General features: G+C 48.6%; 2 protein-coding genes across 2 annotated transcripts; one reads left to right on the top strand and one right to left on the bottom strand.

Annotated features, from left to right (window-relative positions):
• Positions 1 to 8,860: 8,860 nt before the first annotated feature.
• Positions 8,861 to 19,158, bottom strand: DNAJC8 (DnaJ heat shock protein family (Hsp40) member C8). Its single transcript, XM_029964607.1, has 9 exons — positions 19,099 to 19,158; positions 18,058 to 18,163; positions 16,358 to 16,414; positions 14,737 to 14,803; positions 14,002 to 14,096; positions 13,148 to 13,219; positions 11,900 to 11,991; positions 10,874 to 10,949; positions 8,861 to 9,638 (listed from the first exon to the last, which is right to left on the bottom strand). The coding sequence occupies exons 1-9, from the start codon at positions 19,155 to 19,157 to the stop codon at positions 9,516 to 9,518; spliced, it is 747 nt and encodes a 248-aa protein (XP_029820467.1). The 5' UTR covers position 19,158; the 3' UTR covers positions 8,861 to 9,515.
• A 198-nt stretch (positions 19,159 to 19,356) lies between these two features.
• ATP5IF1 (ATP synthase inhibitory factor subunit 1) lies at positions 19,357 to 20,036 on the top strand. The gene is made up of 3 exons (XM_029964592.1): positions 19,357 to 19,484; positions 19,566 to 19,676; positions 19,766 to 20,036. The coding sequence occupies exons 1-3, from the start codon at positions 19,357 to 19,359 to the stop codon at positions 19,902 to 19,904; spliced, it is 378 nt and encodes a 125-aa protein (XP_029820452.1). The 3' UTR covers positions 19,905 to 20,036.
• Positions 20,037 to 26,067: the final 6,031 nt, after the last annotated feature.

Raw genomic sequence — 26,067 nt, forward strand, 5'->3', positions numbered from 1 at the left:
GAGCTGCTGTGGAGTCACCCTTGTCCCCTACAATAACAGCATGGGGTGGCCAAGGGACTTGGAAGCCCCCTGAGCAGAGTGGGACCCAAACCCCCCCAAGTGCAAGAGAGCCCCGTAGCAACAGCATGGGATGGGAACCCCAGCTCTGCCCTGCCACAGCAGGGTGGGCTGCATGAGGGGCTGGCATGTGGAGCAGGGGACAGCCAGGCTCTGTCTCTGTCAGGCCATGTCAGGGTGAGCTGAAGGGTGAGCTGAGGCTCCTGCAGTGATGCTTCAGAGTTTTGCTGGAACCGAGGTTGCAGGCAGCCTGGCTCCTCCCCTCTGCCACCTGCCATCCTCCCTCCTTCCCTCCAGCTGCTCTAAGGATGGACAGGGGAGCCTGACCCTTCATGGACAAGGCGGAGCCCCAGCTGTGCCCTTAAGGCTCCTTCTGGAAGCTTAAATTAAAAACCAAACAAGGGCATGCTAAGGAGCTTGGCTGGCAGCCAGCTCATGTCTCTGGGTAGAGCAGCCAGTGAAGTCTGGAGGCAAGATGAGTGCTTACAGGGGCTGTAGCAACAATCAAACAAAGCTTGGCTTGCTGTCCTGCCACAGACCAGCCCTTAGAGGAAATGAAAACCTGGAGGCTTTTGGGCTGAGGATGAGCCCTCAGAAATCTTCATCCTTCCTCTGCTCAGCCCTGTAGCGTGCCCGTTCTGCACGGACAGGTCCCATTGCCCCCATAGTGCCCAAAGCCAGCTCTTCCCTTTTGCTCCCTTCCCACCTGGGGACCCTCTTCCCCTGCTCTCCTGGCACTGCTGCGCATTTCCGAGAGTGTAACTTTGAATCCAAAATTAAGATGCATTTTGCTAGTAGAGGCTCATTCAGCACTCCTGGCAGCCTCACTGCCCTGGGCCTGCCGCTATTTCCTGCTCTTCCAGCTCAGGAGATGCACACACTGGCTGTCAGCTCTGATGGCCATGCAAGGTTGAGTTAAGAAAAAAAATCTTGAATATGCCTTCACTTTCATCAAGCCAACTTGCAACTTAATAAAAAATAAATAAGCTTCTCTAACTGATTCCCATAGGTGCTGCTAAGGAGCACTGATGGTCCTCCAGATTGTTGTACCGGGATGCTGGATCCTGGAGCAGCTGTTCCAAATGCCACTGTCCTGGGATAACTCCATGCAGGCTGGCTGGTGGGCAGTGGCTGTTACCCATGGGTCTGGCACCCAGCAGCACTCTCATGGCAGCGCTCTGCCATGGTAGATGCCCACTGCCTCCCTGTACACACTGCCTGCCTCTGGCATGTGTCCTTGGGGTTGTTTCCATCTTAGATGGAGCTCATTAGGAAAATATTTGCTTTGGATACCACGTGTAATTTTGCAGGGATCAGAAACTCTCTTGGTTTTGAAAATACAGTATTATAAGCAAATATCCAGATCTTGCTTCCCAAGAACAAGCCATGCTGTGTTAGTGGAGAAGAGCTCTCCAAGGAGTGCAAATGCAGGAGCAGCAGCTCAGCTGATGGGTCTGTGACTGCCCTGGTGGTGACACAAGGAGCGAATGAGGACAAGATGAAATACCAACATGGAGCTTGTGACAGCACCAGCTGCTGCCACCAGGCTCAGAGCTGTGTGGGGCAGGACCAGCACACAGATGAGCCTGGTCCCTGCTGGTCCCACTCCCCAGCACGTGTTCTTGAGTGTCAGGATAGGTCTCTGAAAGAGCATAAAGTTCCTTTGGAGCCATAGCAGCTGCTGAGCTGGTGCTGAGCATAACTGTCTGTGAGTTCCCACCACTCACTTCACACCCTCTGCAAAATTTCCTTTTGCTTGTTGCAGGAAAGAAATACTAAATAAACTCTGTGCTTCCTCTGTCATGAGCATTTCAGAGCAGAGCAGAGCGTGTCCCCACCTTGTCACCAACCCTGCAGGCATGTGCCCCAGAGCTGGGCTTGCTTAGCTGGGAAGCACAACAACCCATTGGCCAGAAGCCCCTCCTGGGGGGAGCCACTCAGCAGCACTCCCTGGGAGCCCTCTGACACTGCCAAGGCAGGGCATGGCTTCTGCCACTGGCTGTGCCACTGGGATTGCCTGGACTGGCAGGGAATGTCACTGCTGGGAGCAGGGCATCCTCCAGCTGGTTTTGGTTCCCAAGCCGAGCCCTGCCGCACTGAGCAGAGGGGTGAGCTCACAGGCCACCACGTTGGGATTTGTGTGCTGCAGCCCCAGGCTGTCACAGTTCTGCTGGAGGTGAAAGCCGTGCCCTGGCTGAGCTGCCACAGCTGGGACACTGCTCCTGGCTGCAGGAGACGCCTCCTGCCACGGCTGCCAGCCCTGTCCCCCACCCAGCGGGATGAGGACCTGGTCTGCTCAAGAGGCTCTGAGCATTGTCTCCTCCTCCTCTCAGGAGGAAGGTCCAGGCAGGGCTCCTCACCTCACTTCAAGCGTCCAAGCAAAGCCAAGGCTGTTGTTGCCACCCAGGGGTGGACAGGACCCAGATGAGGGCAATTCCCCTCCCCATAGCCCCAAAAGCACCAGCAGCACACACCTGATTCATGCCATTGTGATGCACCTCACCTCTGCTTGCTGGGCATGGGAACAAGGAGTGTCTTCCCACACCCAGATCGGGAGGATGAGGAGGCTCTGAAGCCCCTGGAGCTGTCTGAGATGCCATGGCTCAGCGATCCATGGGGGACGTGGAGCCAGCCTGTTTACAGCTACCCAGCCACAGAAGGAGCCTGTGGAGCAGGGATGGAGAAGGCCTGAGAGAGCAAGCAGAAAGGAAAGGAGTGCCTTACCTTGGGGTCACAGAGCACCTCTCCCAGCCCAGTTGGAGACCCCAGCCCACCAGGTCCCTGCTGCAAGTAGAGACACCAGCAAGGCCGAGCTGTCAGTGTGTTCCTGCTCAGGAAGAGGCTTGGACGGGAAGGAGAGTGCTGTGCTTGCTCCCAGGTGAGTGACTCACTTCCCTCTTGGCACTTGTGACGGGCTTAGCTGTGCCCTGGCTGCGCCCTGGAGCTTGACACCAGCTCCTGTGGCCCTTCCTTGGGCAGGGGACAAAAGGAACACAGTGGCGGAGGCTCCATCCTGGCCAGGGGCTTGTCACACTCCTGTGTCACCTGGTGTCTCACAGGCCTGAGGTGGGATAGCCCAGCCCTGGAGCAGCTCCCGGGCAGGGTCACTCCTCAGCTGGGCCAGGGGCACAGAGATGGCTGCGGTTCAGCAAGGGGGGCCAGCACCCTCAGCGGGTCCATCCTCTGGGCTCCTCATTTCCTTCCAGATCCTGGGGCCAGGAGCCAGCAAAGTGAGTGCTTGTTCCAAAGCTTCCATGGGAGGTGGAGACTCAGCAGGCAAAGAGCCAGGACAGGACTGCTCTGCTGTGGGAGCCCCCATATGAAAACATGAGCCAGAAGAGACTCCAGGTTGTGGCAGCTCATTCCTGTGCCCCTTCTGCAGCACTATAAACCCCCCTCGGTCCTTGTGCTCCTTCAGCCTGGGAAGAAAGGGTGGTCAGACCTGTGGGGGATCCACTCCCTCCAGCTGCTGCTGGCACTGCTCTGCTCAGGGTCCAGGTGGGGTTTCCCCAGACATGTTGTGTGGCACTGGCATTGCTCAGGGCATGGGCACAACATCCGCTTGAGTCACGTGTGTTATAACAAGAAACAACATGTTTCTGTCTGCTCCCTTTAGTCCCCACGGGTTATCTAACAAGGAAATGCTGTTGGGGTTTCTTTGCTGGTAAGAGTTGGTAAGAGTTGGCTCTGGTTATAGCAGGAAAGGAAGTGTGAGGGTTCTGAGACAGTCCTGAAGGGCCAGACAGCCAGAACCCACATGTAGCAGGCACCAGCACCGCTGTCAGAAGGAACTGGCTGTCTGCACACCCTGGAGCCCCCCAGTAAGGCTGGCAGGCACCCAGCTGGAGTATGCAGAGCTGCAGGAAGCACCCCAGCTTCCCAGTCAACCAAACTGCACCAGTATGGCCTTTCCCAATGAGGAGGCTGCCAGCCAGGTTGTGATTAAGGCAGCCAGGCTCTGCCAGGTGCACAGCCAGAGAACGAGGGCAGTTCATGTCCCCTCTGTGTCAGACTGGTGACACTGCACCTGGAACAGTGAGGGCAGCACAAAAGGGATGTGGAGAATTTGGAGAAGCAGAGAGCTGGCACCACAGTCTGAGCTTGGGGCACATCCTACTGAGGGAGCTGGGCTGGAACAGCCCAGAGGCAGAGGGACCATCTGATCACTGCCTGCAGCTGCTGTAAGGGAAATTGCAGAGGACAGACATGAACTCTTCTCAGTAGTGACAAATGGTGTGATAACGGGCAACAGCCACAAACTGGGTGAGGGACAGTCAGGATGAATGTCAGTGAAATATTTTCGCTACAAGGGGTGTTCATCCCTGGGACGGGAACCCAGGAAGGAGGGGGGGGTCTCATCCTTATGCTTGCCCATATAAAACCCCAGATCTCACCTACCATTAGTGACAACCCCACCTCAAACGCAAGATCAAATTAAAGACCTACAGATGTCCTTCCCCAAAACACTCAAGTTCTGTGATCTGAACTGCAACAATCACACTGGCACATGTGCCAGTGTTATTTTCCTTTACAGGTGCTCTTCATGGAAACAAAACACACTGCTCCAACTCTTCCACCCAGAACAAACTGTTACAAGAGTGCCCAGAGTGTCCTTACTGCTGCCAGACAACTGAATATCCCAGAAAGGGAATGTGAATGCAGCAGGCAGCCAGAGAGGCCCATTTGAATGGCTCTGAGTGGGCTGCAGCAGAGATCTCCTGCTACAAAGACCTAATTGCCCCAAGGCACGTGCCCATTCTCATCCCCTGAGTCCAAAGCCCTCCAGCTGGTATGACAGAGAGGCTTCCTCATAGGAAGGCTGCTGAGCCTCAGCAGTGTCAGGCAGCTCAGCTACATCCCAGAGCAAAGCGTGCACGGCGCTCGCTGCAGCGCTGACGTCGGGGTCAAGAGAAGCTGCACCCTCAAACATCTGCCCCTTCTGTTCACAACACAAAGCCAGGGCTGTGAGAGCTGCACCTGCCAAGGAGCACAAGGAGCTAACCAGGTAGGGAAGGCAAGGGAGCCCCAGCAGCAGGAGATGCACTGCCAAGAGTTCTGGAAAACAAAGCAGGGGAGGTTTCCAATCCAGGCAGTGCAGACCCACATAGGGGGGGTGCCCCAGGCCAGGCACGCTGTGCTGGGGGACAACATGGGACAATGCCCCTTTTCTTCTAGTGAGTTGTAGAATAACAGAATGTCCTGAGTTGGAATAGACCCACAAGGATCATCAAAGTCCAACTCCTGGCCCTGCACAGACACCCCAACAATCCCCCCATATGCCTGAGATCATTGTCCAAACCCTCCTGGAGCTCTGGCAGCCTTGGGGCCATGACCACTGCCCTGGGGAGCCTGTTCAGTGCCCAACCACCCTCTGAGGGAAGAATCTTTCCCTGAGATCCCTAAACCTCCCCTGATACAACTTCATGCTGTTCCCTCAGGTTGAGGGAACCCTAGGAATGTAGGACTCAGCTGCCCCAGCAGGGGAGGTCTGGCTCACACTGCAGCTTGCAAGAGGAAAAGGAAGACAAGGCAGCCCATCTCTGTAGATATCATGCTGCCATCGCCCTCCTGTTTCTGAGGGAAACACTACATTAAAGGCCAACCTCTCATAGTTGTCTCCAGTTTCAGCTGTTTTAAGAGAAAGACTAGCAAAAGAACCTGTCGTCTGGAAGGAGAGGACAAGCCATTGATCTCTCCCACCTGGGTCCCTCTATTCAGTACTTCACTGGCTGCAGTTAATCCCCCCAAAACTAGCTAAGGCCTGAAATACAAATAGCACACAGTGAACGAGCTGTTCCTGCCCAGGGAGAAGGGGTTGATGGCAAATTCAGAGCACATCACTGTGTTTGCCAAACTAAGATAAACGTTAAGTAAAACACCGATTTATGTATTATGAAGAAGAGATTTCATCTCTGGCTAAGCCCTCAGGCCATAACCTGGTCTAGCCTTTACTGAATGGCTTTACTACCCGGTGAAATCAAGACCTCAGCCTGTCTACACACTCAGGGGATCCTCCATTCTCATCACTAAATTGCACAGTAGCACCAGGCAGGAAGGTGCTGCCCCCTCCTCTTTATCCTCATGTGAGTTGTTTCTTTTGCAGTTGCCCTTTTCTATCTTCAGACACAAGAAAACAAGTACCTTGCAAAGGTCCTTTCCCATCCCACCAGTGAACAGCAGACACACCCTTGCCAAGTGCATAGGGAGGGGAAGACAAGCTCCCTTCCTCAGATTGAAACCAAGAGCTTCAGGAGTGACCTCTGGACTTCCAGAAAACAAAGCCAGACTCTAGTCGATCCCCATGTACATCTGTGCGAACTGGACACAGAGGAGAAGCTATTTCCATGGGAAATCAAAGCCAAGACTCTACTGAAAGGTGCTTCTGCAGCTCCCCGATACCTTTTCTCCTTCTGAAAGAAAACAAAGTTACTCCTTATTCCCACAGATGAATTTTCTGGTCCTGCACATCAAGGGCAAATAGTTTAGTCTGTGAGAACCACTGACCCAAAAACAGCTCCAGGGAGAGCAGAGGCCTAGAGATCCCTCCCTCTACACATCTCTACCTTTTGAAATTAAACAGCATTCCATTCAATTTGTCCCACTGCCTTGGCATCTGTGGGGATCCACGTTGTGCACTCGTATTCACCCAGGCAATTCAGACCAGTTTGTTTCTACAAAGGATACGAGGATCAGAATTAGCCTCCCAGTGGAGCAGAGAAATACTCAGAGAAGGGCCAGGTACTTCAGTGCAGCCCAAGACCCCCCTGGCAGATGGGAAGCTTCTCAGGACTTGGTTGGGTAGATAAGACAGGAAAAACTGCATATGTAGACACAGAAGCATATCATAGGCAGGGCAGGAAGCAAAGGAAACAGGAACAGCTAAATTGAGAATGACACTGTGTTGTTGCAAGCTGTCCCAAACCAGTCAGATCCACTGGAAAACAGTGACTCCACTGCAGAAGCCCATGGACCTGGACATTGTGACTCTGGTCCCAGCTGCACCCCTCGAGAGCCAGTGGTGAGCCACTGCCCTGGGCACATTCTCATCAACACACACAGCTCTGAGAAGCAGAATCAGAGCTTAATATGGGTCTTACAAATGTTTCAAGTTCTCACGGGGCCCATCCTGAGCTACCTGAAAAAAATGTAAAGAAAAGATCTGAAAGGGCAGCAAAGACATCACACCATCAGCAAAGAAATGCTGCTAGAGACTAGTGTTTCAGGGTCAAAGGGAAGGACCCTGGGACAAAAGTGATGGGGACAGATCTTTGAAACAGAAATACCTTGACAGGGAAGAAAAGGCAGACAGGTTGGAGGGGCAGCATGTCCTCTGGGCACTGAGAAACTGCACTTGGAACCACTCTGATGGTGTGAGCTGCTGCCCAGCACTACTCATGTCTTACAGCCAAGGAGCAGAGGAGATTGCATCTGAGAGGCAGCACCACAAGCTAACTGATATTTTCCCCAGAACAAACATGGCCAATTGCTGCCTCGACAAGGAAGTTGTGTCCTACCAATGCATTCTCAGTTACTGGAGGATCAGGTTCCACCAATAAAAAGTAATTTCAGTGCCTGAACAGAGATGCTGCACAGTTCAGTGTCACCCAGACCTGCCAGCCCATCTTAGTCTGCTGCTAATTATTAGTGTTTGGCTCACGTGCCACCCGAACATCACCAACATGCTACTCTTTAACAATGTTTTGTCCCTCGAGGTTCAGCTCAAGGGATCTATTTAGCAGGTTACACTCACAGGACAAGTAATGTAAAGAAACTACATTCCTGTGTTTATACAGGAAATAGGAACTGTGTTCCGATGTGTTAAGAGCTATTTAATGTATAAAGTACCAAAATATCCTTCCCATATAAAATGAAGGTATTTCATTTTACATCTGGTCACACAGACCAGTGCATGAAAGGAAGAGAAAGGAAGGTGAGGGGAGAGCACCAGCCCCCTTCAGCAGGTTCAGCCAAGTCCTGGTCCCATCAGGATGCACCACCTTCCCTGGGAACTGCTCTTCCTGCAGACACCTGTTGTGTAACACAACAACTCGGTCATGTCACTCCTCTCCAGCAGGAATAGGAGGCAGTTCATCAGAACTGAGAGCTGGGACACGAGCAGCTGGAGGCACCTCTCCAGGGCCAGCAGAAGCAATCCTGCCGGACTGAGCCGCTGCTCAGGAGCAGCACAACGGATCACACTCACTTGAAGACAAGTGGAAGGAGCTAGTAACAGCAGTGAGAAGGAAGGAGAGCAGCACTTTCATGGAAGCAGCTCCTCACGGGACCCAGGTATAGGGATGGCCATGAGGACAGATGGGAAGAGCTTGCAGAATGGTCTCCAGAGGAACCTCCCCAGCACACGCGAGTCTGTAGCACATTCTATTAAATAGCTCAGAATCTCTTAAAAAACATACAATACACAGAAAGCAGGAATTTAGAAATCCAAAGTCATGAGTTCGAGCTCACCCCACAGCTCCGAGGAGTTATGCTCCTGACAGATGCCCAAGGCCTCCCAACCCATCCACACTCCCCCAAGGCCCAGCCACAAGCTCAGTCCTCAGCACAGACCCTGGCACGCCTGCCTCCACCCAGGCAGCATCCCAGGAAGAGCCATCCTCTCCCAGCCTCCTGGGTATGTCTCTGAGGACTGTCACTTCAAAATACAAGCCAGAACAGACTTTGGGATGGCAGCAGACCCTTACTGGGTAACGTGTGCATGCTGAAGAGCAGCACCATCTCAGTGGTAGCACTCCATTCACACCCTTGTTATTGTATTTTTTAATAATTCCAAGAAAAAAACCAGTAATTTGGGTAAAAATTTATTTTACATACAGACCATTGCAGCTTAACTATTAATCAAGAGAAGTTATTTTCCTTTATAGGAAGTGACCAGCAGGTCACTGAGATTAACAGAAGTCTAAGTCTGAGAGCTGGGATTTTAGTTTGGAAATCTTGGGGGCAGGTTCCTTCCAAGCACCACTCAGTGCAGTGAGGAGCTGCAGGACCTAACTGCTGGCCAGCTGCACTGACTGTGCTGGAAGCACAATCCCAGAGCCAGTCCAGACCTTTCCCAAGCTGAACTTGCTGAGAAGGATGATGCCTGGAAAGGTTTGGATGCATTTCCAATATCTTGTTCAGCTCTCAAACTAGAAACAGAAGTGGTGAAACAGCACAGTCTCTGTGAAGTACAAAACACCGAGTTACAGGGCAGCAGACACAGGGACAGCAGGAATGGCGGGGACTCTCCTAAGCCAAGTGTTCTATGTGGAGCGGGGCCTTGGCCGGGGTCATTCTCTGGCCCTACTTCAAATGGACTGAGTACAAAAAATACTTCAACCAATAATTAATTGTACTGGAAACAAACAGTCTACTAAAAAGCATATCTTACTCTAGGTGCCAATGAGTCCTTAAAAGCAGAGAGGGGACTGAGGGGCTGCATTTGGGCAGTGCTGCCAGGATCATTCACGCTGCTCCATTTTTACTTTGGGAGGTCTGAGGAAGGTCCTGTTTTTCTTTTCTTTCTTCCCCTTTGTATTTGCCTGGAAATTTCTCCAGCTGTCTACACGGCCATCCCGACTTTCCTGGGAACAACAGAGAGGAAGTGAAGAGTTAAAAAGTGCAAGAGGCAGAGCACAGGCAGCATATACCCATTTCAGTAGCAATTTTCCCTTATCCAGCAGCCCCTGACAGCCAAAGACACACAGACATTGGGAAGAGCCAGAGCAACACAGTGCAGTGGAACTACAAGTGAGCTTAGACACACCAGTATAAGCACTCTGCTGTTTCTTGTTTCAGAAACAACCAGCTTGGGTTGGGCAGTCCTGACTAGTCTCAGCTGAATCCTCTAATGTGTAAAGATAAAAAGAAACCTCCTCTCCAATGGCTGTTCCTAATCTGCCAGCCCAGAACGTGCCATCTCCTTTCTCTGTCTCACCTCCTCACTCTCCTGGTGCTGCAGCTTGGAGGCAGGGAGAAGAGAGAAGGAAAACATACTGCTGCCTTCTCTCATGCTTCTCACCCCAAGTCTCACCATATTGACACAATGAGAAAAGGTCTCTGGTGCACTTTTCTCCTCTCCCTGCCCTACCTGCAGAGCAGCAGAAACCTTTCCTGAGGAGATAACAAAAACAAAAAAATTAAAAAAAATAAAAACATGAATGAAGAATCTAGCTCATTGTTTCATGAGGTCCTGCACATCCTTAATGACTTCTTTCCTGCCCACCACCCCTGCACGTCTCAGGTCTTCAACTCTGGTGTGTAATGAAGGAGCAGTTACAGGCTAGATCGAGTATCCTGGTGGGCTGTAGGTTTGACCCCTAGAATAGCAGCACAACGACCACAAACCACTTTGGACACACCTAAACCCTGACAGCAGCATGGCAGAGTACAGGGAAGTGACTGTCAATCATGTTTCTGATATTTAGAGGAGACACAGATTCCATAAGTGTTAGCAACCAGACTGGGAAGTACCACCAACAGCCCACACAAGCAGTTGCCAGATTAAGTTTTGCCGGTCTCCAGTGACCTGGGCTAAGCAACAATTCAAATTCACAACTAGAGACAAGAATGAACTGCTGACATAGGTGAACAATACTATACCTTAACTGACCAGACCCGTTTCTGCACAGGTGATACGAAAGCCCTTCTGGGCTCTTCTCTCTACACATGGACCACCCAGGCTAGTGCAGATCTTTTACTTAAATTATCTTATAGACTTATAGACTTGCATACAAAAGGTCTCATCTCTCTGTAGCCATCCCATGCAGCATGGCCAAGAATTGCTGAGGCCCATCCTGAAAGTTAAACTGCTAATTACCTCAAAGTTCTTCTGCCATTCTCGTTCTCGTTTAGCTTTCTCTTGTGCTTCAATTTCCTCTTCCCTCTGCCGCTTCCTGGAAGGGAACCACACACAAGTCATGAACCCACAAGCATCTACTTTAAAGAAACAGTAGTACTTTCAGAACATCTTGGAAAACTCTTCTGATTTCTTGACAGACTACAGAAGAGATAGATATGCACACCTAAATAGCACAGCAAATAGAATTTTGTTTCAAATTTGGAAGAGCAGCAAGCAGAGATGATGGTTTGGCCCCACTGACAGCATGCACACAATTAGTGAATCAGCTTCTCCTGCTCAGCAAAACAAGTCGGACTCCTTCATAACTCTAGTGGTAAGTCTCTAAAACTGTTGAGAGTACATATTTTGAGAAGTTAATAGCCACTTGAACATGCAAGGTAGGAATTAAATTTTTATCCCCCTAATTTTCATCTGTAATCAAAAGCAGTGGTCTGCAGCCATCTCTCACCTCACTGACCAGCACAGAACCACTCTCTAGGAAGTGCATCCACAGTGAGCATTCAGGCAACATGTGATCAAAACATCTAAAATAGTTCAGGATCACACATGCCACAGGGTATTTCTGACACTTCATTAAAATTAAAAATCAATCCTTTGCATGCCAACAGCATGCAGAATTGTGTCACCATTTCACTGTTGTGGCTGGCCTCCATGTGTACACATAAGAGAATACAAGCATATCAAATATATTAATGTCTTCAACACAGGAGGGCAAATTTCCTGTGTGCTTTTCTCAAGCACAGAGCTCTACAACCCACAGGTTGCACAGAGAAGTGGGGGAATCTACATTATTGGAGGTCAGCTTGACAGGACCCTTGTTAACCTAATCTAAGGCCTTAACTTCAGCAGGAGGTCAGACCAGATGATCTCCAGAGGTTCATTCCAACTTAAGACTATTTGAAGACTCTATGGTCCCTTATCTTCTCTGAGGAAGCATGAGGGGGAAGAAGAGCCTGAATTGCACAAGCAGAACACTGCTTATACCTTTCATGCATTTCTTTTGCTTCTCTTTCTTTCCTCTTAATTTCCAGTTCAGCAAAGAGCTTCATTGTCTGTTTGTATACGGCTTGTTTGAACTGTAAAACACAAATCCAGTCTTAAAATAATGCCCATTAACATAGCTAAAGTCTGTTTTACATATGAATGTAAGAAGCATAAGAAGAAAGTGAACCATAGGTGTGCCCACATAACCCTTATCCTACTCTGACAGTGGTCAATAGCAGCAGCACACAAAAAGGTATAAACCACTGCTGACTAAATTCTGGCCCTGGCACCAGGAAGCAACTACGTATTAGCCTCATATTAGTCTTGTTTTAATTTGTATAGATGAAGTTGTGTCTAAACAGAACTGTTCATTTCAAACTCTCTTTAAGTCTTGCAATTTTACATTTGACAAAAAAAGGCAAAATGGTCACTGTTTAGAGAGTAATTTTTCAGCAGATCTTGATGTGTTGTAAAAATCTAGCATTGGCTTCCCAGTAGGAAATCAGTATACTTAAAACAACCTTAATTACTAAAGAACAGCAAGAGACTTACGAAAATCAGTGGAAAATAGAATGGTTATGGGGTTACTGTGTTGATATTAACAGGAAAAAAATCACTTTCCACAAAAAAAAAAGGTGACGAAAGTAAGATTAATGAAGTCAGTGTTTGGAAATCATCTGTCATTGTTACAGCCTCTCATATCACTTTTTCAGACTAGAACCCAGGTAAAAAGAACTAAATTATGCCATGCCTTTTTTAATACAGGTGATTTATTGCAGAACAGCACGTCTGTCCTCCAGTGCTATATGGAAGAAACAGCCAGAACAGCTCTCACCCAAAAAACTCCCAGAGCTCATTTTAGCCATGCTGCAGTGGGTCCTACACATGCCTCTGTGGGCAGCAGGAATGCCACAGTTCCAGCAGTCAGAAGACAACAAGAAATTAAATTCAAAAAAGACTGCATGATGCACAAGCAATGAAGAATTGCTCCAAGAAAAGAAGAGGGTATTTTGGTCAATATAATCTGATATATTTACTCTTTACACTACAGTTAAACTATTTTCCAAAGCACAGGGGTATCACCCGACACATGGTACTCTACAGAGGCTAAGTAGAATTTGCTCTTCTGTAACTGTACGGATTTACAACATTAACAAGTCTAATAAATACTTCTTCACTGGTTTTGAATCTTAATTCCTCAAAACATGCTTTGTACTCCCCAGTTTCTCTGAACAGTGTACGACTTACAACTTCAGGATCATCCTCCTCTACAGTGGGAGGTTTTCCATCCTTCTTCAACTGTTTCTTTTTTTCTTTCACCTAAAGATTTGGAACAAAAATAAGAACCTTAGAAGTCTTATAGGCCTAACACAATTGTATCCAAGTAGTTCTGTATTCCTACTCCAACACGTAGGAAGAAGTCCGTTCTTCATTGCACTAGACCAAACTGTTCTAGGCCCAGATAAACACTTACAAGATCACTATCACACAAACTGTAGTAATTAAAAGTATTATGTTGGATGCTATTCCTTCAATACAATCCCTTCTGGGTATTTTTAACAGATATATTCTTATCAAATATACACCATCCAAACCAGCAGGAAGTTTATTTTGTTATTTGATATTCAAGTGACTAAAATAACAAGCAGAACATCAAGTGTCCCTTGTGTTAAGAGTATCTGAGTTCTCCCATATCATCTGCTTCCTCAAGCTTATCATGTTTTAGCCCACCCACATCACTCAACTAACTTCTTGGCCAGTGCAATCCAAGCTCCTTTTCTTATAGGTCAATATCCTCCAAACTTCCCAGTCTCCTGCTGTCACCACCTATTCTCTTCTATCTACACACATCTGAACTGCATCATTCATTCATAGACTTGGAAAAAAATATTTAGGTCAGATCATGTGATCTGACCTAATTATTTCAAGTACTGAATTTCACTGAATTATCTAGCACTGAGCTCAACAGCAGTCCTGCACACAGCAGATTTGTTCCTGCTGTGAAGAGCTTGGAGCCCACCTGCACAGCTCCATTACAAGGTTTGATTGATTGATTTGATTGATTACCACTCACCCCCATCCCTAGATGTTCCCATACTTACAGTGTGTTCCACATATTCTTTTCCTGCCTGTATCACATCCAAGGCTCTCTTCTTTTGCTCCTGATCTAGCAGCAGCTTGTACGCTTTATCTACAGCTAACAAAAAGGAGCAACGTTAATAGCACCAGCAGTCACGTTCACAAGGCATCACAAGAGTGCTACTTGTTGGCATTAAAAATCTGGCTTCTAGAATTTGTGGGTGTCATTTGTTTGGCAGGGTTTTTTTTGTATTAAATACATCTAGGTAAGTAATAACATGATTAGTTAAATGAGTTTTAGGGTATAGTAATGGTAGGAACTACCCCATACCTTCTGGAGGCAGCAGGTGAAAGTACCAGTCCTACCAGCTGTAGTTATAGGGCATGAGGTGAGTTTAAGGTGCAGAACACCTCACTGTGATGCAAAGCATACATCTAAAACCAACACATTACTTCTGTTGTATGGTCATTGAATACAATCTAATGCACAGATCAAACAGTTTTTCTTGAACAATCCCAAAACCCCACAGAGGTGTCTGTCCCCGTTGTGACATGACAATGCCACTGTTGCCACCTAGTGCCACTTGCTGAAATGTCACCACCCCACACAGCTGCTGCTCCCACAGCTGTTTCTATCCCTGCTAAAGCAGCTATGCAGCAACCCTTGTCCCCTCCACCTCAACGAACATTTAAACCAGCACTAGAAAAGCAGCATTAACTACTAACCCAGAGCAACACAGAGAAAGGGTGAGTGTTACCTTCAAATGCCTTCTGGGCTCTATCTGCATCGTCTTGGTTTTTGTCTGGATGCACCAGTATTGACAGCTGCAAGAGAAAGGATTTTGCTATCAAGATCATTGTAAAAGATGAAGAGTATCTCAGAGATTTTTGAGAGGAGTGAAATAGTCTCAGACAGAAAGAATCCCAAGGGGTCACATTACTTTGTACACGGACAACTCATGCAGAAGCATGTGCCAGTACACACTGATAAATCAAACAGTCCGTCTAACAAACAGGCTATCCGAGAAAAGCTGCAGTTTGGGAAGTGTGGAAAAATCTAAACAGCCCTCAGCTGCAGTGCCTGGGCTGATATGAACCCCTTGGTCACACAAGTTTTGTATCCTTGGTCTTGACGAAAACCAAACCCACAAAGACCATCCTTAACCAAATTCTCCCAAGAAGTTCTCCAGTATCCCTAAGGTTGTCCAAACACCAAACTATTCAGAGTGGTAAAGTTTTTCCTTAGGCTACTTTACTAAAAGTTAAGAAAATTTCTTCCTGTACTTTGGCAGAGACAGGACATGGATCACTACCATCCTTAGGGCAACTTTAACTGTGCTGGAAAGCACATGTCCTCCTCCACATTCCTTTTCCATACAAAGTTCTTTCAAACTTTCCCCATATAGCTATTTTTTCTAAATCTCTTATTTTTGCTATTGCTGTACAGATCAGCAACTGAAACTGCATTAGTGCCAAGGAATGCAAAATAACTACTCTACAGCTGCCACTCTCTAGTTCCCAGGGAAAAGGTTTGCCTTCAGTCCTGAACAGATTTACTTGTCTTCTTTCCCCTCTGTTGGCTGTTCCACATACTGTATTTTTCACTTCATCGCCTTGACTGCAAAACATCTCCCTGTAGTATTTTACAAGCCCAAAGCTGAGACAGCCCCAGTTTTATTGTCTCACAGAGCTGAGAAGCCAGACACAGATCAAAAGTTTATCCTTCCACCTCCCATCTACAGGAGGAGCCCATATCCCATCACCAATTTGGCAGGCACATTCCTCTGCCAGCCAGCACTCACAGCATTAATTCAGGTGGAGGCCACGGCCCTAAAAATACCCTTTCTTTGCTGCACGCGCTGATTAAACTCAAATTTTTCCTGCAGGTTTGTCAGCAGAGGGAAGCTGGGGTAATGTTTCCTTTGTTGCAGACAGGTCATTGAGGAGGGCTGCTGCTGTTCCCAGTAACCAAGCCACCAAAAATGCCCACTGAAATTCTTAAAGAAACATCAGAGAAAATACACTTCTGGATTCAAGTCCATATTATAGAGAAAAATACCTTTTTTCAGATTTCTGATGACTTTTCATCTTCTCCTTGAAGTCCAGTTCAATAAGCTGATAATACATGGGTATATCAGTTTGCAACAGCCCCCTGACACACTGCACAGGCAAAGCAGCCAATCATGCACGGACCAGGGACACTCCTGCAGCTCTCCTCTTGTTGATACAAGCATTGTTCTATGCATTTCTGTCAAAAATGGCCATTCCTCTACCCAAGAACAGCTTTATCACCATTTTTCTTGAGCCCAAGCCCAGCTCCACAATCTCAAAAGAACTTCTAGTTTCCTTCCAGGGACTTCAAGTGCAAAAGCCAAATACCTGTCGGAATCTTTTCTTTATCTCTTCATCTGTGGCTTCAGGATCCATCTGCAGCACCTAAAAGACACCATGAGAGCAAAGGAAGTTTGATGCTACTCTCCATGAATCAGGTTTCTGGCAGTAAGTTCTAACACTTTTATGAGGAGTGGCTGAAGCCACTTGGTTTGTTCAGCCTGGAGGAGACTGAGGTCAGACTTCATTGGGGTCTTTAACATCCACACGAGGGGCAGGTACTGATCTCTTCACTCTCGTGACCAGTGATGGGACTCAAAGAAACAACATGAAACTGAGTCAGGGGAAGTTTAGGCTGGATATCAGGAGAAGGTTTTCCACCTAGAGGGTGGCTGAACACTGGAACAGACTCCCCTGGGCAGTGGTCACAGTATCAAGCCTGAGTTCAAGAAGTGTTTGGACAATGCTCTCAGGGATAGGGTGGGATTGTTGGGGTGTTCTTTTCAGGACCAGAAGTTGGACTCAGTGATCCTGATGGGTCCCTTCCAACTCAGCACATTCTGTAACACTTGGTTCACTGGCACACAGACACACGCCAGAAAGCTTCCTCCATCACAATATGAATTTTCACCCAGTAAAACAAAAACATTTTAGTAGTCATCATCTTTGTGACACTCTACTTCTACTAATGCTAGATTCCTCTGACTATGCCAGTGCCCTTTCTACACTCAAGTCTTGTGTAGACAGCTGCCATCCATAACTTGGTCTGAACCTTCAACCAGTCCTGTAGCAGTGTTCAGTCTGGCAGAAACAGAAGCATATGGGGGCTTTGGAACACTGTCAGGTCATTCATAACTGAGAACTCTGGGCAGGAAACCACCATTTGTAAGAATTTATTCATTTTATCATTTTAAAAGAAGACAGTAGAGTTTTACTGTTTAGTTTCCATGAATGAGACCACTTGTCTACTGATCTTTATGGATGCAGCAAAGTTTAGGAGCTCTTCTGTGAATTAATTTACTGAACAGAAGATCTAAGCAACAAGTGAGCAGATTCACGGTAGTCTGTAAATAAAAAATACTCTCCCACAGGAAAGCTACAGTCTACTCCCAAATGGCTTTCTTAATTTACTCTCCAAGTCAAAGATCTAAGATCTACACAAAACTGAATGTTGTCAGAGTGAATCTGCCAACTGATCTGGGTCTACAAAAAGACCTGAACTGGGTCTTCTAGCCGTGAACTGGGTCTACAAAAAGCACTTGGGGCTTTAAAAAGGCAGAGAAGATGATATCAGGAAGGAATACACACAGGGAAAGCCAGCTCCAGCTGAATACCACAATAATTATTTACTGTGTTCTTCAGGCTACACAAGTTCACTGGGATGAACACACAAAATAAAACACAGAACTAGAAATGCTGAATTAAGAAAGCTCTGACCAGAACTTGCCAAGCTGCCACCTCCAGCTGTTACTTTTCTGTTCAGAAAGTACCCAGCACTGATCTGCCAAATCATCCAGTGATGTTGCATGAGGGAAATGTGACAAAAGAACATAGTTTGCACCGCCATCAGTGAGAAAGAGAGTGTGCACACAGATACCATCTTTCTGCTTCTGCAAAACTTTTGCACAGTAATCTGTACCTAGAGATTTTGGTTTCTTTATGTTCAGTCTTTTACTGCAATAAAATACTCAGGAAATCAAGAAGTTGGTAGACTAAGTCAGAAGGGAGGACAAAATGTTCAAACTAACCTCAAAAGGGTTCAAGTTGAAATAGGAAGATCCGGGTCGGGTCAGCCTGTCAATTTGGTTTTTTGATGTTAAAACAGAGTCTCGTTTTTCAATTTGCTTTACCTGAAGAACAAGAGAGACCTGCATTAACTGACCATCACAACATCCTTACCTGTTTTTCCACGCGATTACTACACCAGTTACACTGGTCCCCTACTACAATTCACGATACTTCTTGCTCGCCTCAAGCTTGGGGCTATTTTACTGAAGCTGTAGCAAAGCATATCATTGAGCCTTTTCTATAGCACAACAGTATTTTTAATGTTACATTTTTACCATAAAAAACCCTGCAGAGCACTTCTGTCCGTCTATCCTACAGTTTGCTCTACAGCTGTGCCTCTTCCCTCCCCCTTGCTCTTCCAGCAGCCCTGTCGCTGTGATTCCTTTGAAAACACCGCGCTATTGCTTTTAACCCGCTGCTGGCAATACAGCCCTTTAAACACATGAAGTGATACCGATGCAAGTACACAAATCCACTTCACTCTGACCACAGGTTATTTAGTTCAGTTCAGTTTACTTTTTGCTCTTCATAGTACTACGCCAAAACCAAGCCATGCGTTTATATTTAATGTTCAGCTTTATTTACAGATATACGGATCTGCCGAACCAGCACGGCCTGTGTGCGGGCAGCTCAGGTAAAATACCGAGGCTGCGCCCCAAGTCCCGGCACAGGGAAGGGGCCCCGGGGACAGGTTCCCACACCCGGGCACGGGGTGCCGCGCTCAGGGCCGGCGGCACAGCCTCCCAGCTAGCCGCAGCGCGGGACCCCCCGGGCACCGCCCGGGGCTGCACAGAGGGTCCGGGTCGAGACGGACCCCGCCCGCGCCACTCGCGCCCCCCCGCACAGCGCCCACAGCGGCTCCGCCCGGCCCGACTGTCGGCGGCCCGCCACGGCCTGGCACAAGCGCGTACCGCGCGGGACCCGCGGGCCCGCGGCCTGCGGGGGAGGCGGCGGGGCCGGGCAGGGCGGGGGCAGCGGGCCGGCGCGGGCGGTACCGTCAATTGTAGAAGGTCAGGAACGCGCCTCGGCCGCGCCCGCGCCGGGCCCCGCCGCCCGCCATGGCCGCCCACCACGTGACACGCCGTCGCGCCACGTGACCGCGCCCACAGACATCCACCGCCCAGCCGGGGCCGCGCGGAGGCCCCGCTGTGACGTCTCACGGGCCCCCGCCCCCGCCCTTCTGCTCCCCCCGGCCCCGCGCGCAGGCAGCAGGCTGCGCAGGCGCGGGGCGGGGCGGGCGCTCCAAGGGCACGCGGCCCATGGCGGCCGTGGCGGCTGGAAAGGCGGGGCGGGCTCGGCCTGCGCGGGCTCTGCTGGCGCAGCAGCAGCGCTGGAGCTCGAGCTCGGTGCGCTCGACCAAGGTGGGCGCGGGGCGCGGCGGGCGGGGGTGTCCCGGCGATGGTCCTCCGTCCCACTATTGTCCTCTGCGCCCGCGCACGTCCGCGCGTCCCTCTACAGCTCGGCGAAGCTGGGTAAAGGGCGCCGGGAAACGGGCGGCCGGCGGCCGGCGGCTCCCTCCGCGAGGGGCCGGCGGCGCGTTCGGGAAGAAGCAGGCGGCTGAGGAGGAGCGGTACTTCAGGTGAGCGAGGCCGGGGCCTGCGGGGCCACTCCCTCAGCCCTGGCGCGGCCCGGCTGCGGGGCTGCACCTCGGCCCGTCCTTTCTTGCAGGGAGAAGGAGCGAGAGCAGCTCTCTGCTTTACGGAAACACCACGAGGAAGAGATCCATCACCACCAGAAAGAGATTGAGCGGCTGCAAAAAGAAATTGAGCGCCATAAGCATAAGATCAAGCAGCTTAAAGATGACTAAGCTGGTGCTGTTGTTGAATGTGCATGGCCAATACTGAATGTGGTGTAAAAACAGCGTTGGAGACTGTATATTTTGATCTGCATAATCTAAACCCATCCAATTATACTATGGTCTGCAACATTGTCAAATAAACTACTCAGTCTCACTTTCCTGCTCAGTAACTGTTTCATGAAAACAAAAACAACCAACCCCACTGTCTGGTTTTAAGCTTCATTGTTCTTCCAAAATAAGGATGTACTCCTGAATAGACAGACCTGTACAGAACTTAACTACTTTCTTTAGATTTATTTGAAAGAAATGACCATTTGTACCTAGTGAGATAACTTTAGAGTTATGCTGATGTCATGTGTGATGGTGCTAGTTCCTGGAGCAAGACAGCCAAGATCCTGACTTGGACATGAGTGTTCTTTTCCACAATGACTTTAATTGCCCAGTGGGGTTTTATTTTATTGTCTCTAGTTCTCTGTTCCTTAGCTAAGTCACTTTCCAAAGAAGGATGGATTAAGACTAATTTAATGCTATTTCAATCACTTTTGCAATTTTAGTGTAAGAAATTCATCATAAAACACAGTAAGTGCCTTGAAATACTATGGTCTTATTGCACTAAGCCCTGACAAGAGGGGGATTTTTTTATGTAATAAGAATGGGCAGGAAAAAAAAAACAGCCTTGCCTTCTACATTTCCACTGTTGTGTCCATAAATCTGCCTGAACTGGCTTGGTTTGCAGCACTGGTGAATGCCAGGCTGCGTTACAGTTGGTGAAGGGTAGCAACGACGCTGAACTGGGTGGGTACGTGCCTGGAACTGCCCTGTCTGAAAGTGCAGGAGGCAAATGATACCTTTGATGTAGAAAGTGGTTTGACAAGGGTGTGACTGGCTGGCTGAAGGTGTCCCAGTTTCTCCTGTGTTACCTGGTACACCCCCAGCCAGCTGCTCCCCTTGGACTGCTCTCACCTGAGGAACACTGCAGGTAGTGGCATGTCTTGTCTGCAGAGTAAATGACACCACTGTCACTCTAATGCCCTTAAAAAACGTTCTTCAATGAAGATGTCACCCATGTGATCAGCCCTGGAAGAGAGGCTGTACTGTGGAGTATCCTTGCCTGGCTGTGCTCAGTCTGTGGGAGATGCTGTGGTGAGTTGTGCTGAGGTTGTGTACAGAGCTTCACTGCAGGCTTGGTCCCTTTTTAGATGGGGCTAATTACAAAAATATTAGTAACTCCCCCTTCCCCACCTCCCTGAACCTCGGGGGAAGAACTAAGTCATGAAAAGCAATATTGACCCGTTTAGGTTATACCCATTTAAAAATCTGATTTTTTTATCCATTTCAGAATGCTTTTCCTATTGTATCTGTCAGCTGGGGTTGGCTTCCCCCAAAAGCTGCAGAGTCACTAGTGAGATGTCATCACTGAAGACTGATTTCTTGGCATCACAGCTACAGTGGACTGTGGAAGAGCTGAAATAAATATTAGGACAACTCTATATTCTGAAGGAACGGTTTAAATTCTGAGGGTTTAAATTCATGGCTCTGTGATTTACTCAGCATTTTTTGCACTAACTATGCCGTAAGCTCAGCCACAGAGCCTCTGCCCAAGCGCCTGTAAGGGAGGGGATTTGCTGTGAGACTCTGGGAGTGCTGTGATTTGGGCCTCTGTGATGTATGGTGCCACAGAGAGAGGTGTTACAAACCCTCTGAAGTCCCCCAGAAATTAGATGTGCAGGTGTGTACCTTGCTACACTGCAGAGCTTTTTTGCCCACCAGCACTCTCTGAATTGGGTCTCGTGTTTTAACTTTGCACCAGTTTCAAAGGGGCTTCTACACTGGTAGCTGTGCTGGGACCCTTACCATCAGCCCACGGCATTTTCTGGAGAGGAACGCCTGGCTAACTCCTCTACAGCAAACCTGAACTCCTACCAGGTTATGGCAGTGGAAGAACACAAAGGGACGGGCAGCTGCAGATCTGACACAGCAAGTGGGCTGGGAGAGAAGCCCCTTTCAGCAATGGTCTGCCTGGCAGTCGGTGATCACTCAGCTGTGCCCACAGACTGGCTGCTGGAGAGGATGAATGGATAAACCATGCTGCTGCTTAAAGCAGTCTCCTTCCTGCTCCCCCTTCTTCTTCTCCTTTTCACTGTCTTGGGCGTGTTGTGGGAGTCACTCAGCCTCTTATCTCACCAGCCCATTGTTCTGAGCCCAATGAATTCACCCAGGCTAGCAAGGTGAATGGCTTCTGGAGTCCAAAAATGCTCAAATCACCACCAAACAAATGTGAGAAGTACTGAGGAAGGTATGGTGTCTTCTCCCATCTCTTGACAGGCCTTTTGCTAAACTAGGAAGGTCTCTATTTTTATCCAGGTGGCATGATAACTGACTTTGCAGCCATCTCGCCACTAGGAATCCCACCTGTCTATGAATCTTAGTACATCAGGTAGTGTGTTCAATTCGTCCTTGGGTTGAGGTTTCTTTACTGTGATCCACCCACTGACCTCCTCTTCCAGGGAGTGCCAAACCTCCCTGAAACCAGTTTGCTTTAGTTTAATGCCAGTGACACTGGCCATTCCTAGTTAACAGGCACTGCTTTATTTCCTTGGTGGTGTAAATATCTCTGCCTAGTAAAAGACCCCTCTCCTGAACTTGTCTCTAGAGATGACAAGCACTTCACCCACTCCACCTCTTATGCTGACCAGCTGCAATTCTGTGAGGAACTGAGTTCCTACCAGAGTTCCCAGCACCCCTGGTCACCTCGACCCTTTTTCTTGTGCTGGTTCTGGTGCTCTCTAAAACCTCAGTTACAGAAATGTCTTTTCCTGTTTCCCGAGGTTAGTAAGAAGCATGAATTGATATAGTGTCTGATCACTAAAAGGTGGTTTGAAGTAAATGTTCAAGGGGAACCTCTGCCTTTGGGCAAGGGAGATGTTAAATCATCTTGTTTTGTGTAGTTTCATCATCAGTGCATCTCTTCAGAAGTGGTGTTCTTACTTCTATTGAACTTCAAACTGTCTCTGCAATAAGTTACCAAATGACATCGATGTTGCCTGTTCCTGATTCCTGTGACGCAGCAGTTAACCAGCACAGGTGAGTGTACTGGGTCTGGGGTGCATGGCTAAGGGTTTTCTCCCAAGTGCAATGCAATATGTCAATAGCATCAGCTTACAGGCTTGGAACGTGTTTTTTCTGCAGCTCCTTTGACAGTGCTTATGATTAAAAACATGGGATGAAAAATGTCCAAGTCTGAGTTACAGACAGTCCTCTTAGCAGAAGTATTTCAACTACAGGGTGGCAAAAAATTATTTGAGATGCATTTAGTCTGATGGGCATTTCGCCAAAAAAGGTTTGGTGTTCTGGAGATCACTGCAATAGCATTGGGCTCCTGACAAATGACAGGAGCATTTGCAAGCAGTTTGTCTGGGTTCAGCCACCACTTCCAGGGCCAGTGGATGGAGAGATGCCAGGTCCCGCTACAGACAGTTTGCTGCAGGACTCCAGAGCAGGAACGCTGGGGAGTAAACCAAGACTACATCTTGGACCTAGGTGATTGCTGGGGGGTTAAGAAGGTAAAAGCTGTCTGTAGACCTTCCCAGGACTCTCCCTCAGTCCAGTGTGACCTGGAGGACAGGGCTCAGTTGTCTTTTGGCAATCAGTAGCTACAAACTGCCAGCTACTTCCAAGCAATTCTGTTTCAGAGCAACCAAAACCCAAAGCTGATGTTTGAAACTGGTAAGGCTGCAAGAACAGTGCTGAACTCAGACAACAGGCCATAGAGGAGCTTATTGTTCTGGGTTTCCTCAATTGCTCTGGAATGGCTGATGGCATGATTGGCTCCCCCTCTGAACCGAAGACACAAAGGAAGGGATTCTTTTCTCTGCCAGAACCGGTGCATCCTGGTTATTCGCTTGTTCCTCAGGGTTGGACTGACCCCTGTTCACAACACCCTGACTCCCCACAGCCACTTACAGAGCAGTTCCACGAAGAACTTCTCTTCTTGGAGCAGCCTTTATATCTCAATGAGATGTTTATCCTTCCTTACCCCCAGATCCTCTGTCCTTTCTGTGCTTCTACAGATCATGGCCCAAAACTGCTTGGCCACTGCAGAAGCAGGAAAAGTGAACTTTGTTTTCAGCTAAAACTGAGCTGGTGATTTTTGCTGCAGCAAACAGAAGCTGCTTCCCAAGGTGCTTGGTTTGTGCTGCGTCCTACACAAATGTGACAGAAATTGCCAAGAATCCTTGGCTCGGGTGGGGAAAGAAGTGAAAAGAGAGGCAAGTGAGATCCAAGATCTTTAGCAAGCTGGTTTTAGTGCAAGGTAGCCAGGTTGCCCAGTCTGGTCTCTTTGGGCCTTTTTGACACACTTGTTCTCCCCACTCAAGAGCAGACAAGTGGGAGAAAGACAAAGTATATGTGGATGTTTTTCCCAAAATTAAATACACTGGCTGTGTGCAAGGCAAAATAAACATACGTGCCCAGGGTAATGACAGCAGCATGGCCTCTGTAGGAAGAAATTTTCCTGAGCATTTCCCTGCTGTAGAGGTGATGGAACACACCAGGGGCACTCAAAGTTCCTCACTGGTAAGTAAAGCCTGAAGATTTTTAAGACAGACCTCTTCTTCCTGGAAGTCTGGTCTGCAGCGAACACATAAGAGCTGCATAGCAGCAGAGCACTAGAGAACAAGATATTTGTTGGAGGCAGGCACATCTGTGACGTGTTATCCGTAACAGCTGCACTGATAATTGGTTAGGATAAAAAGTCTAAAGCATCAGGAAATGTCATAATCCATATACATGTTAACAGCTTACATACAAACTACAGCAGATTCAACTCTGTCACCTTGCCACTGATGTGGAAACAATGGAATTTCAGTGCAATCACAGAAGAGGAGTGACGGGAACAGGCTGAGCCTCAGCAAAAAACCTCTGGCCACTGAACACAGGAAACATCAACAGTTTGCAGGGTAAATATATAGGGCCGTGGAAAAGCTGGATCCCTTCACTTCCTTTGCTCTGTCCCCTCAGGGCTTCACTCACCTTTCTCCCATGCAAGACTCCAGCCTCCCCACTGAAGGTACACCACCACCCCCTGCACGTCCAGGGGCAGTGGGACTGTCCTGCCGTGCCAGACCAATACGTGCCAGCTCTCTGCCAAGATTAACGCTCTCCTTGGTTCCAAGATGGTTTTTTACTGCCTTGGCACAGGACTAAATCAGATGTTGTGTAGCTTTGTGTCATTATACTCCATAATTCACTCCTGGATACTATATTACAAAGTATTTAAGAGCTTTGCAGGATATTTATTAAGCACCACTACAGATGCTCAGCTCCCTCAATCTTAGTATTTGTGTTGCGAGAACTCCTTAAACCTACCATTCTTACCTCCCAGTAAAATAAACTGCTGCAGTGAACTGGGACAAGGCAATGAATGATTACATCTCCTTCCCTCTCTATACCACAGCAGTCCCTACATCCAGCACTGAAGAGCTGGCTCTACTGCTGAGTCTGGAGAGGGAAGTCACCAAGGCAGTGCCAATTCCACAGGAGAAGCAGCGTGTCCGCCACTGGACAGGTTCAGCAAGACAGACTGAACACTTCCAGCATCTGCACAAGCCTGCCTCCAATTTCTGGATTGGAAACATTGGACAACACACTTTTTCCCCAGTAGTGGGCTATCACACATACTTGATACAACACACACCTACATGCTGTCTTCAGGAGAGTAATTTTGTGGTGAAAGTCCTGGAAGGACCTTCCCTGAGAGTATGACAGCTGCTGCACTTCTTTCTTTACCAGGCTCCGGAGGGACAGTTCACATGCAGGTTCTCTGGGTTCACTTCAACACAGCACCCTGGGCTCTGCCTGGCCCAGCCCAGCGCACCTTGACTTCCACGTTAGGCAACAGCACAAGCGCACGAAGCCAGTGCCACACAAACGGTGCCAACGCACTGATTTTCCTCCAAGTTTATGTAGTTATTGTGTCAACTCTGCACTCATCAAGCAAATCTGGTGAGCAGGCAAGTTAATCACCGATTAATTACAGATTAGCAGGCGTAGAGCCCCTCACGCCTCTGTCCTGAGAAGGGACAGTGCCGCACAGCTTCTCCTCCTTGCCTCAGGCCTGGAGGGCAACGTGGCCCAGGGGGCTCCCAGGGGGCAGGACTCGGACAGCGGGAGA

This window comes from Manacus vitellinus, unplaced genomic scaffold (assembly GCF_001715985.3).
Source record: "Manacus vitellinus isolate BGI_N305 unplaced genomic scaffold, ASM171598v3 scaffold_75_pilon, whole genome shotgun sequence".
NCBI lineage: Eukaryota > Metazoa > Chordata > Aves > Passeriformes > Pipridae > Manacus > Manacus vitellinus.